The sequence below is a fragment of the Urocitellus parryii genome, chromosome 11, assembly GCF_045843805.1.
Source record: "Urocitellus parryii isolate mUroPar1 chromosome 11, mUroPar1.hap1, whole genome shotgun sequence".
NCBI classification, from domain to species: domain Eukaryota; kingdom Metazoa; phylum Chordata; class Mammalia; order Rodentia; family Sciuridae; genus Urocitellus; species Urocitellus parryii.
The window spans coordinates 123,498,131-123,511,526 of NC_135541.1; the positions used below are offsets into that span (position 1 = coordinate 123,498,131).

At 45.0% G+C, this 13,396-nt stretch overlaps 1 protein-coding gene across 1 annotated transcript; it reads right to left on the reverse strand.

Moving 5' to 3' along the window:
* Positions 1 to 241: 241 nt before the first annotated feature.
* Positions 242 to 571, reverse strand: Lce7a (late cornified envelope 7A). Its single transcript, XM_077791042.1, has one exon. It carries the CDS (start codon positions 569 to 571, stop codon positions 242 to 244), a length of 330 nt encoding a protein of 109 aa, XP_077647168.1.
* Between the last annotated feature and the right edge of the window lie 12,825 nt (positions 572 to 13,396).

Consider the following 13,396-nt stretch of genomic DNA (forward strand, 5'->3'; position numbering starts at 1 on the left):
AGTACCACAGCTCGGGCCAGGAGGGGCAGGGTTCTCAGCAGGAGGATGGCAGGGTTCTCAGCAGAGAACCAGGAGGGTCAGGGCCAGGAGGGTCAGGGTTCTCAGCAGGAGGAAGAGCGGATCGCCTGCACGGCCAGTTCAGGGGGAGAGGGAGGAAGCAGCGCAAGGTGAGCCAAGGCGACCGTCCGTCGTTTCAGGCTGGTCCTTGGCAGTGGTTTCTCAGCTCCTCAAAGGTCGCAGGTCAGCTGCAGCCCCCAGAGCCGTGGCAGCCCCTGGAGCATCCCGAGGACTCATTCCCACAGCAGTCAGAGTTCTGGGGCCGGGGCAGGTAGACTCCGGGAAGCCGTGGGAACCGGTGAGACCCGAGACAGCAGCTGTGGCCCCCAAACCCAGAGACACAGCAGGTGGGAGGACGGCTGGAGGAGGCTGGAGGTGGAGAGGGGCAGGGAGCTGGGCAGGGAGCTGGGCCTGAGGCCGGAGCCTGAGGGGCCTGAGGCAGGCACTTGGGTGGACATTTAGGGAGGCTCTTGGCAGAGAGTTGGTACTTCTGCTGGTTTTGCTGGTAGGACATCTTGGAGAAAGTTCAGTTACCCTAAAAAATACAGATTTAAAAAATTCCAGTGAATATCAGTGTTACATGTATCAATATATTTTTCTGCAGAAACTGAACTTCTGCAGTTAAATCTGACTCTGGTCGCTGTATCCTGCTGTCCTGGCCCAGGAGAAATCCAGCAGAGGGTAAACCAGAATTTGCTCCCCCCTTCTCCCATCTGGCCTCTTTCTCCTAAGACTCCTGACTTTCAAAGCAGCAGCTTAGGGCTCTGGGTAACTCCCAGTATCTTACGGGAGCTTTTATCGTATTCTCTAATTTATGCATTCACTGCATTTCTATCTCAAGGTCACTGTTATGCCAGCCCTCTCCATCATCTCCTTTTTTTTTGTCTTTCTTGCATCATGGGATCTGCTTATTCCTACGCCTCAGCTTTCTGCAGTGAGTCTTGTCTAAAACAATAGCTTGTACCCGTCACCATGACTCTACCACTCCAGTTTCTGGTTTGCATTCACCCCTTCTGGGATGGCAATTTTCAGACCACCTGGAAGATATCCATGCACCTGGTCTTCCTGAAATTACCAGTTAGTTCTCACTGTCTCCATCCTGGGATGCCTTGTCCCATTGAGCAGAGACATGCCAGCCCCAGCTGTCCCCAAACTGCCATTGCATCAGGAAGCACACTTACCTTGTCTTCCTCACCGTGGGCAGGTGGTGGAACTGAGGAGACCCTAGGGACAGAAGCCTATTTATACATGGGAGCCACGGAGGATACGGAAGCTGCTGGCTAACCATGTGTTTGTGACCACAACTTCCCACATTCCTCCAGCTCAGTCATTCTATCACTTTATCACTCTGGGTCACTACCAGATCCTCATGAGTCTGTTCCCAAAGCGTCCCTTCCCTCCACAAACCCTGGGGATATTCCCATAAAGATACAAAGATCATGATTTACAAGGGTGTTTACAGGGGCAGAGCTTGGAGATTGAAATCAAAATTTCTGGAGGAATCCAAAGTATGACCGACCGGGAGGCCACAGAGGCTGCATCAGCCCAGGGCACAGACGGGGTTTCTGCCGGTTTTAGCAACAAGTTGGGACCCAATGATCTGAGGCCACTACTGGGGGCTCATGTGTCTGATTCAGACCCCAAAGTGCCTGACATGTGGACTCACGATGGCATCACAGAAAGGCCCCACGGGAAAGGGTCTAACGCTCCTCTCCTCTTGACACATGAGCATCTGCACCAGCAGCCTCAAATCCTTACCCTGAGCCCACAAGTCCAGGCACCTTTCCCTGTTCACAGCCCCTTCTTTTCAAACTTGCTGGCTTACGTCCCGGGAATCTGCTCTCTCCCTGCCACCAGCCCCCTTCTGTTGTGCCACTCCCCACCCCATTGGCTCTCCTTGGCTCATCATTTCAGTCAATCTGTGGCCAATACAGCAACCTTCCTTGCCCCTTTGACTTGTCAACGCGCCCGTCTGACAAAACCCCAACCCGTGTGAAATCCTCCCTACCGTACCCAACTGCTATGAAAACTTAAAAAATAAATAAATGAAAAGACTTTGGCAGGTTGAAATCATCACTGAACTATGATCCTCCACCTTGGCTGGGCCCCCAATACCACTTCCTTCTAAGCCTTATCTGTCCGTTGTCCCTAGACAGAGGATTTGGCTCTGCTTCACGGAGCAACAGTGTGAAATGTGAGGTGCTTGACTTGACGCCCCCTTTGGGCCTTGACCATCCTCTAAGACTTCCTGTGTTATGGGGGGCGGATCCTTTTCTCTGGATCCTTGTATCTTCGACCTCGATTGTTTTATTTCTTCTACAAAATGCTTCTGTGGTGTCCTGTATTCCTGAAACCCGATGCTCGTGTTTACTTTTCAATAGTTGTCATTCTGGATTGGATGACACTTGGGTGTTCACTGGGTCGCTCTTCATCCCCGACTTCAGCACAGTACACCATCCTTGACATGAAGCCTCTGCTCTTTTCACTCTAAGAGGGAGCTCCTTGGAAGGCCAGGCCCACACAGGTACTGAGGGCAGGTGTGGGAGGCTGCTCCCCGGGGCGCGGTCATTCATGCCGACCAGAAGCCAAAGCTCTACAATGCAGCTTTGCAGAGAGCTTGACTCTGGTCTTGGCTGTGCTCGGCTCTTGGGCTGCAGAGGAGGCTGGACCAGATTTCAAGCCTGTCTGCAAGTCTACTTGCCTTTATGGGCGTCAGACATCTAGGGGCCAACACTCATCCCAGGTTCTGCCTTTTCTGGTTTGATCTTCTTTCTAAAAACACTTCACTTGGGGGTGGGGTGACTTGATGAAGAGGGGAGAGACGGTGGCTGGTGTGTGAGTAGGGGAGGGCATGAAATGTCTGAAGGTCAGTCACCCCGTGAGGGAGGAACTTCCTGTACTGCAGTGTACGCAGTTCATCCCATTTGTTAATGGAAGTTACCTACTTCACGTCTTGCTTCATTGTGCACAAACCGATTGCTATGAACCTATGTGAGTCTTGCCTGATTGTGCCTCTTGTGAGTGGGAGTCTGAGCTATTGGAACCCAAATCTGTAATTATGTCCGCTCTCCTGCCCTGAGTATACTGAAACATGACGAGTAATTTCAAACGGTTGAAAAACATCATTGTATTATGTGGACGATCAAGGATTACTAAAATAATGAAAAAATCACTTATCCCGACAAAAACTTTCTTGTAATAACTTTGGAAACATCACTTTAAGGATATTAATTTGTTTATTGAGTGCCTACTGTAGGCAGGGTTTTGTGAATTCAAAGAGTCATCTACTTTTTGATCTGAGGGAATGGTATGATATGAGGGAAGGAAGAAGAGCATTAACATTTATCCTCAACCCCTCATCCATCAAATATGTTTGCATCGTCATGCAGTGTTGCACACTGGCTCTCCGAGCCTCTTATGGTTAATCACATTAACAGATAAAAAGTGTCTCAGACTCAGACACCTCAGAATATCCATGATTCCAGTGCCTGGGCCCTGATTCCAGACCCTTGTTCTTCCAGATTTTATGTGATGTGAAGACGTGGAGCCAATGCAGAGAATTGGAAGCAGCCTGGAGGGGGGCGGGTGCCCGAGGACAGCGGTGCCTGCTCTCTGTGGGGTGTCTGTGGAGGGAGAGTCTCCGGAGTGGCCAGGCAGTGACGGGGAAGGGCATTCTGGGCAGAGATGGGAATGAGCGAAGTCTGTTCTGGAAGCAGACAGTGACCATAATACGGGGTGCGTAAGAGTAAGAGATGGGAACTGGTTGACAGAAAGGAAGGAGGGAACCCAGACATAAAGAGCTCTCCTTGCTGGTTGGGTGATTTTAGCCTATTCCTTTGAACCTGCTGCCAAAGGAGGCTCAACTTCAGCCCTTCTGACAGCCACACCTACGGACAACAGGATTCACTGTCCTCGATCAAACAGCAGGATTCCCCCTCCTGGCCTGCACCATGGACTATCGATTAGGCTTCCCGTCTTCAGTCTCTACGTGGTGTAAAAGATGAAAGAGTCAGCGCACTGGTATTTGAATCATGGGTGTGTGTTATTTAATGTCTTTTGAGCTTCACTTTTTATTAATCTGTAAAATGAGATGAACAATAAGGAACATATAGACCTTTTGTATTGCATAACGCAAACAGTATTTGTCAGATAGTAGGTGGAAAATAAATTTTAATTTCCTTCTTTTGCTCATATCATCTTTTTATTTGTTTTATAGATGTACATGACAGGAGGGTGTATTTTGACATATTTTACCTACATGGGGTACAACCCATTGCTATTTTGATCCCACTCTTGTGGTTGAATGTGATATGGAGTTACACTGACCTGTGTTCCTATTTGAGCATGGAAAGTTATGCCCAGTTCATTCTACTGTCTTTCCTATTCCCATTCCCATTGCCTTCCCTCATTCCCCTTGGTCTGATCCAATGAAAGTCTAGACTTTTCTACTTTCCTCACATCATCTCATAGGAGAGTCCCACAAACTTACGTTCTATTTTAAAATACCATTGATTTTTAATGTTTGACTATTCAGACAACCTAAAAGGGGGAGCCCCAGAAGACGAGAATCTGGGTTGGCTTCCTCTCTGCTGCCATCAGAGAAGGAACACAGATGATTTGGTTTCAGAATGGGATCATGCTGCCTTACAATAAATTGACCAGACACAATGGGCCGTCCCCGACCATTTAAGCAAGGGAAAGGGATGATCAGATTTTCCTTTTAGGGTGATTACTAGGTCAGGTGGCCTTCATCGCCTTAATTTGGGTACTTAACAAGCTGAAGTCTTTAGTGGATGGCCAGACTGAGGTTGGATTTGGGCATCAGAGCTGGGCTCGGGAAAGCTCTTTATTGATGAACTTCTAGGGAAGAGATGTGCTGGAAGGGGATGGAAGGGCCCTAACTGGCCAGGAAGCTCTGGACCCAGCTGTGCATTCCTGGACTCCTCTCTCACCTGCTCTTGCACTTCCTCGCCATCCTGCCTGCCTGAGAAGGATTCAAGAATGTATGGATTCCTCCCTGGCTTGGGTGTGCCCCTTAATGGAAGGGTGAGGTCCACTGGGCCAGCATGGGCATGCATGAGATTCTTATCAAGCTCATCCCTCAGTGATTAAAGACTGGCACACCTGGATCCTCCCTTTGCCTAAGCGGTTGGCCTCTGAACCGTCCTCCTACGGGCCGGAGGCACAAGAAGCACCTGTGGGTCTAACTTCTGGCGCTGGAACAGGACTCGTGGTCCTCCCAAAGGCAATGGGATCTGCACCAGACTCGCGGAGGGACCAACGCTGCTTGTGCTTCTCTAGGTTTAGGGAATAGTGAGCAGGGGTCAGGACTTGTTTAATGAGGGTAGAAGAAAGGGACAAGGCTTATTCAGCATAACACATTCCCAGCATTTTTAGGAAATGGTTTGAAAAGCCAGTCACTCCAGCCTGTCTACACAGCCTGGTCAGAGTCAGGCTCATCACGTATAATGTGGGTGGTTAAAAGAAAGAGTGTGAGCAAAAAAACCCAGTGGTGTCCAGCACCCAGTGGGTGTCGTAGTTATACACACAAACGTTGTTGTCTTTTAGAGTCTTAGGTGCACTCCAGCTGCCGAGTCCTATCTCTGTGGGACTCATGTGTCTCTGTCTCCGTCCCCAGCTGCAGAGAACTTCCCTGGGAAGAAGGGGCAGGTCATCCCTGGAGCACAGACCTACCCCTGACACTGACCAGCTGCGGGTCAGTTGCCCCCTCTGGGCCTCAACCTCTTCACTTGTAAAATGAGCATTGCTGATTTATCTTGATCTCTGAGGGCTGAGCAAGAGCAACAGCTAAAACATCCTCTTAAAAGAACATGTTTATGCATGTGACCATCAAATGATGCCTGTTAGTCCTCAAATAGGAGGGGAGGAGAAGGCACCTTCTTGCTTATCTTTTTCCTCCAGGCAAAGACTCAAGAAGATATCTCTGAATCTTCCAAGGAAGGAGATTCTACACTCTGCACTGATGGACCTTTCTTACTCCTGTGTGACCTCATCCCTTCCTGCTGATGCTTAAAGATGGGTTCCTGCACTGTTTGGTTGCACACACCTATGATCCTAGTGACCTGGGAGACCGAGGCAAAGGATGGCAAGTTCGAGGCCAGCCTTAGTAACTTAGCGTGACCCCCTGTCCCAAAATAAAAAATAAAATAAAATAAAAAGAACTGGGGAAGTAGTTGAGTGCAAGAGTACTAGGTACGGGATTCAATCCCCAATACCAATAAAATAAAATAAGGATTTCTCCCTGGAGGTGAGTGAACTGATTCTGGCTGCACCCCTCCCCTATTCTTAGAGACTAATATCTCTGGCTCATCACAACTAACAACTTCCCTTCCCACTGTTCTCTCTTCTATGCCAAAAGGAGATGAACCCACTCTACTGTACCTGTCATCCTCCAATTAAAATATTTTTTTTTAAGAGAGAGAGAGAGAGAATTTTAACATTTTATTTTTTAGTTTTCGGCAAACACATCTTTGTTTGTATGTGGTGCATGAGAATCGAACCAGGGCTGCACACATGCCAGGCGAGCGCGCTACCGCTTGAGCCACATCCCCAGCCCTCCAATTAATACCTTTAAAAGAAAGACAAAGAAGGTGAATCCCTTCTGCCCGACCCCTCACCTCAAAACCTGTTTCTAGTTGGGAAAGTAGTGTTATCTCAACCTAGGGGACCCAGCACTGTACCCTCTTAGGGGAATGGGGGAGCTATTAAGAAGTCTTAGACATGTTGTTCCAACTTGTAGGGACGGTCTCCTCATCTGTGACAGCAGAACTCTGTGTTCTGTCCTTCTGAGCCTGTAGTTTTAAGCCATTCAAACTTTTAGAGAAGGTGATCACACATTCCCCATGGTGTGTTTCTTCTCTTAGCACTGTGAGTTGGGTATGCTGCACATGAAACATTGAAGGTTGGAGAGTGGAAACACAAGTGCATATCACACATTGTCTCCATTCCAGAGCAATTGGCCAAGCCAGCCAGGAGCTGCAGGAAGCCAGGAAATTGTCCTTCCAGTCTTCCTTCTTGTTCTGTTATGGAACAGGGATTCCAAACTGGTGGAACATGAGCCGCATGGGAAATACTTTAAAAATGCAGATTCCTGGCCCCTAACTAAAACCTACTGAATCACAAACTTCAAGGAGTGAGTCTAAAACATTGGCATGGCTTACATATCTCCTGTGTGGTTCTACCTAATCTGAGAACCACGGCTCTAGAGTGTTCTGGTAGAACCATAGAAACCGAGTCAGTCTTTGGCTGGTGACAGAGGGACCTCAGGCTCCTACTGCATTCCTCAGAGCTCCTGGGGGGTCTGGATGGAGGGTTGAAAGAGGTGGGAGGGACAGGCAACTCACCAGGTCATTCAGCCTTGGAGACACTTAGCAAACGTCTATCAAGTTCTCATGCCCTGTCTCCCACACACCTGATGATGAGCTTTGTTAACAGAAATGCTTTCAGTTGGATAATTCATTGCCTCGAAAAATGGCACCATTTCTCCTTCTCCTTCTCCTTTTTCTTCTTCCCCTTTCTCTTCCCCCTCCTCCTCCTCCTCCTCCTCCTCCTCCTCCTCCTCCTCCTCCTCCTCCTCCTCCTCTTCTTCTTCTTCTTCATCTTCTTTAGCTGGGGATTGAACCCAGGAATGTTTAACCCCTGAGCCACAACCCCATCTCCTTTTATTTTTTTGACTTAGGATCTCACACAGTTGCTTAGTGCCTCCCTAAGTTGCCGAGGCTGGCCTCAATCTTATGATCCTCCTGCCTCAGTCTCCTGAGTTTCTGGGATTCCAAATGTGTGCTACTGCCCCTGGACAAAGCAGCCCATTTCTATTCTAACTCTTTCTTTGTTAGAATTATTTTCTACCATAAATACATAGGGTCAAATACTAAAGAAAAAATTACAATAATACCTTAAACATGTAGTTCTGCTTAATTTTTTTTTCTTTTTTTGGTACTGGGGATTGAACCCAGGAGAACTCTGCTCTGAGCTATATCACCAGTCTTTTTTGCTTATTTTTTTTAAATGCTGAGACAGATTCTTGCTAGGTTGCTGAGGCCAGCCTCAAGTTCCCTATTTTTCTGCCTTAGCTTCCCAGGTTGCTGGGATGACAGGTGTGTGCCACCACACCTGGCTAAAAATGAAGGCTTTCTTTCTTTTGTTAGTTTTGTTAGTTCTTTCTTTCATTCTTTCTCTTTCTTTCCTTCCTTTCTTTTGCAGTACTGTGGATTGAACCCAGGGCCTTGTGAGTGTTTAGCAGGCACTCTACCACTGAGCTATATCCCCAGCCCCTAAAAATGCAGTTTTTTATATATAGTTGGTACTTGCCAAAGGTTTGTTGAATGAATTAATTAGTTGCAAATAAAATATTTTATTTGGCTTCATTATATGTCTTCACTTCACAAATGAGGGTTGAAAACACAGAAGTCATCTTATCCAATGCTCAAATCAGGGGTAGAATCAGGATAAACCTAAGGCCAACTGATTTTCAACCTGGTGTTCATGCTCAGGGCTGGGCAGAAGAACACAGAGGACAGGGGGTGACTCCATGCCAGTTCTGTGCTCTTGGGGACAGAGCATAGTGACTAAGTGTCCAATGTTTGTGGTCAGATCACCTAGCTTCAGATCCGGGCCCCCAGATTCAGGTTTGTCACTCAACACTCTGCCTCAGGGGCTGATCTGTCAAAGGTGGTAACAGTTACCTCTGCTCCACAGAGCTGCTGTGAAAATCCAATGAGTAACGTGCATGCACCTGAAAGAGCGTGGATACACAGTGAACTCTGTATGAATACTGATGGTTACTGTTCTTACACTCCCTATCATCATCATTACTATTATCACGTGGCTAGTTCAGTGTCCCTCAGTGATGAGGAACTGCCTTTATTTCTCCAAAGATTTATGAATACCACGAATGCCAAGAGAGCATGTCAGTGACCTGGCAAAGCTGGTTTCACCACCGTCTTCCCACCCTACCCACAGGAACACCGTGATCCCCTATAACAATCCCACAAGCCACGCATGGGTGGAGGCTGTATCTGTGACCATGGATCCTGGGAATGGATCAGACAAGGATTCAAGGTTGATGGGAGTCAGATATTTGGGGAATGGTTCTCATGTGTGTGATGAACACAACCAACATCCAGATCCTGGCTTTTAACAAAATTTCCAATCAAAGAAATTGGGGCTCACTAGAGAAAAGGCTCAATCTAGGGGCTGGGGATGTGGCTCAAGCGGTAGTGCGCTTGTCTGGCATGTGCAGGGTGCTGGGTTTGATCCCCAGCACCACATAAAAATAAAATAAAGATGTTGTGTCCACCGAAAACTAAACAATAAATATTTAAAAATTCTCTCTCTCTCTCTCTCTCTCTCTCTCTCAAAAAAAAAAAATTAAAAAAAAAAAAGAAAAGGCTCAATCTAGGTCTAAGACAGAGAATATAAAAGACGAACCTGAAGCATTTTGTAGTTCCACAAAGCCACAAAGTGCTCCAAAAGGAACCAAGGACACTATGTCAAAGGGACACAGGAGCCAACTACAGAGCTCCCAAGGCTAGAACATTATCAATCACAACATTAGTAATGCAGTGTTAGATGATAACCCCAGTATGATAATTGTAGGCATCCAGTGTCCACGAGTCCATTCTGATATAAATAAATTATTGAATGGGTTAAAAGGGGGAAGAGGACAACAGGTCTCTCATAGGGAATTCTACCTGGTTCCTACAGAGAATAAGCCCTCCCGGGAATGGAACACTCTCCTACCTCCCATGGACTGCACATTGTGACTTTCTTCCCAGGGAGGGTATGGAAAGGGAAAGAGAAGGGGTGACTTTAGAGTGGAGAAACCTGAGGAGCGCGGTCCCAGCTGGCGGATCAAGTCAACATCCACAGTGGTGTCTCGTCATGAGCATACGACCTTGATATGGTGAGATGACAATGGCATTTGCCCTCTTTGGTCTTGTTACCTGGAATGAAGGTTCTAGCCCTTGTTGCTCCACTAGAACCCAGGAGACGGAGGTTGGCGAAGGGAAACAGGCTTACTCAAAGCTGGCTTTGAGGAAGACAGAGGAGACCATTCCTGTCTCAGATTCCCACCTCTGGGGAGCTCTGGGGGTGAACGCCTTTCATAGAGGAGGGGGGTGCATGGGAGACACGGCAGGGAACGTACACATGTGGACTTACCTAGGCTGTCCTGGTTAGAACCTTCACGGTCTTAGTTTCCTTGGTACCACCAGGGCCAGGGGTAGCTTCTCAGTTTCCGTCCTCGGAATGCAGAAAAACAGTTGCCGAAAAGTTGGGGAGCAAAACCATTTTAGTGCTTTTAATTTCAAAGTGGCTTTGTTACAGTCTTTCCTACCAAAGTGAATAATCCCATCATCATTGTGAGAAAAACAGGAGAGAGACGCTCCTGTTAAGGGAGATTGTGCTAAATGTCCAACCAGTAGGCCTCAAAGCTGTCACCGTCTTCCAAAATAAGGAAAGTGTGGGAAATTGTCAGTCCAGAGGAGCCTGAAGAGACAGATCTTTGGATGTAAGATAGTATTCTGAATGGGGTCCAGGAACACAAAACATTAATGGTAACAAACATACTGATAATGTAAGACCTTTTTTTTTTTTTTTTTGGTACCGGGGATAGAACTCAGGGGCATTCAACCACTGAGCCACATCCCCAGCCTTATTTTGTGTTTTATTTAGAGACAGGGTCTCACTGAGTTGCTAAGCACCTTGCCATTGCTGAGGCTGGCTTTGAACTTGCAATCCTCCTGCCTCAGCCTCCTGAGCTGCTGGGATTATAGGCATGCATACTGCGCCTACCTAATGTAAGATCTTGAAAGGGGAAAGTGGGTGAAAGTATACAGGAATTCTTTACTATATTTGCAACTTTTCTATAAGGCTATTCTAAAATAAAAGGATTTTTTTTTAAAAAAATAGAGTAGACCCCAAATGTATGTTACAACTAACATTTATTGAGTTTAAAATGTACTGACTACAGCACCTATGATATCGAATAACTGCCTGCACATTCTTCCAAGGAGAAATTATTGACTAATTAACCTAATTTTTAGGTAATTTATCTAATTTTAGATAAAAACTAATTTACCTAATTTTTTGATGAGGAAACTATCTAAAGTCATACCAGGGCCCAGGAACTTTTTGTGAGGTTACAGAGTTCTGACTGAGTACTTACTCTGCTAAGGTAGGTTTGGCCCAAGACCCTTGCAGATACAAATAAAAACAAGATGTGATTTTGTTTATTTAGTTTATTATAGAAAATTAGTACATTGACATGAAATGGGATGAGTCTGCCATAACTTTCCTATGTACATATATGAATATACCACAGTGAATCTCTACATCACGTACAACAAAAAGACTGGGATCCTAATTAGAATAAGGTATGCTCCAAGTTCATATAAATAAGTCAAATTATACCTACTGTCATGTAAAACCAAAAAGAACAAAAATTAAAAATTAAAAAAACCCAGGTATTCCAACAGGTTGAAATTTGAAAATCTTAAACCTCATTCTAAATAATCTGCAAATATATTTCTTTCCTTCCTGCCTGCTGGCCATGTCTAATACTTCCTCAAAGTAAAACCAGGGCTTAGCCGCATGCTCACTTTCCCTTCTTCACTTCTACTAATACATTTAAACTTGACTTTATTTTTAATACTATAATTGGTTACCCAGTAACATTAAATAAAACTATAAGTAAAACTATTTCGTTACCCATCAAGAAAAGGTAGTATTTCTTGACTTTCCAGAACTTAGGAGAAGTAATTGGAACTAAATAGTTTCTTTCACATTAGGATGATTTTTATTTTATTTGTGACATCTTCACAGGAATAAACGAAAACTATGACTGATTATTTGTGTTATGTCATGAAGGACATAGTATCAACAGCACAATATTCTCTGCCAGACATTGCAAAGTGAATGGTGCTTTGCAAGGTGTGCTTAGAGAGCATCGAGGCCAGCCTCGATAGAGTTGACCCTGGGCCAGGTGAAAGAGGTTACACAGTCCTGACTGGAGACGGTGAGCTGAGCAAGGGACGATACGGAGTGAGAGATCCCGGGACTCAGGTTCAGTTCCTGTGCAAGACCTTGCTTGCCTGAAGGCTGGGTTTGAGACTTAAGTGGGGACAGAGCACCAACACGCTGGGCAACTTCACCCAGGGGTCTTTCAAAGTCCCGGGAGAGCTCTCTAAACCCCTAGCAACTATTTATTAAACTTTCACATTCTTTATTTAGTCCAAACTATACAACATTTGACATTTTCCAAAAAGCAAATTAAACATCAAATGTATGAAGTTTCTCTATCAAAATGATATTTTTTGAATTAGGAAATATTAAAAAGTTAGATATTTTATTACAAAAATTAAGCAATGGGGCCACTTACCTAGTTTTGTTGTTCCTATAAACTGTTAAAATATTGTATAGAGGACAGTAAAATATGTGTATTTATTTATTAAATCTGCAAATAAACATTGTATACATTTATCAGGTACATGTGAATTTGAAACATGTGTTCATTGTGAAATAGCTAAAGCAAACTAATTACCATGCATTAACTCAATACCTAACATTCTTTTGTGGTAAATCGATCTATTAGTCATCTATCTATCTATCTATCTATCGGGAATCCTAGGACTAAAGAAATTTGAATAGGGCCAAATATTAAGTAGCATTCTTGTTAAAGGAAAATAGTTTCTGTCAAACTTTTCAAAAACTATTGTTTTGGGCCAGGGATGTGGCTCAAGCAGTAGCGCGCTCGCCTGGCATGCACAGGGCGCAGGGTTCGATCCTCAGCACCACATAAAAATCATAAAGATGTTGTGTCCACCGAAAACTAAAAAATAAATATTAAAAAATTTCTCTCTCTCTCTCTCTTAAAAAACAACAACTATTATTTAGTATGTGCCTTCAATAAAGAACAGAAATAAAATGTAGAAAAAGGAGATATTCTTATACAGTGAACTTAATCAACCAAATGTTGATATTTTGGGGATTCTTTCCAGAAACCTTTCACATAAACTTATTGACCATCTGAAATCATTATTTAAAAATCTGTCAGCTAAATAGAGCAGTTCAAATAACAGGATATTGTACTTATAAGCCATTGTTTATACAGTATATAAAATGAGTGTATACTGGTCAAGTCTCCCGGGAGTGTTTCTTCTCAAAGAGTGGATTGTTTCCCCTGTCAGCCGGGATAGTCCTTTAACCTAGTACTGACTCTTGCTTTTGAACAAAAGACATTCCTTCCCAAATGGAAGGAATGGAGCAGTCTTAATTGCTCCCCAAATGCAATCTTCCTGGAGAATTTCAAAAAAATTTC

Excerpts from the sequence above, each read along its gene's own strand:
- Lce7a (XM_077791042.1), bottom strand. The coding sequence starts at position 571 with ATGTCCTACCAGCAAAACCAGCAGAAGTACCAACTCTCTGCCAAGAGC.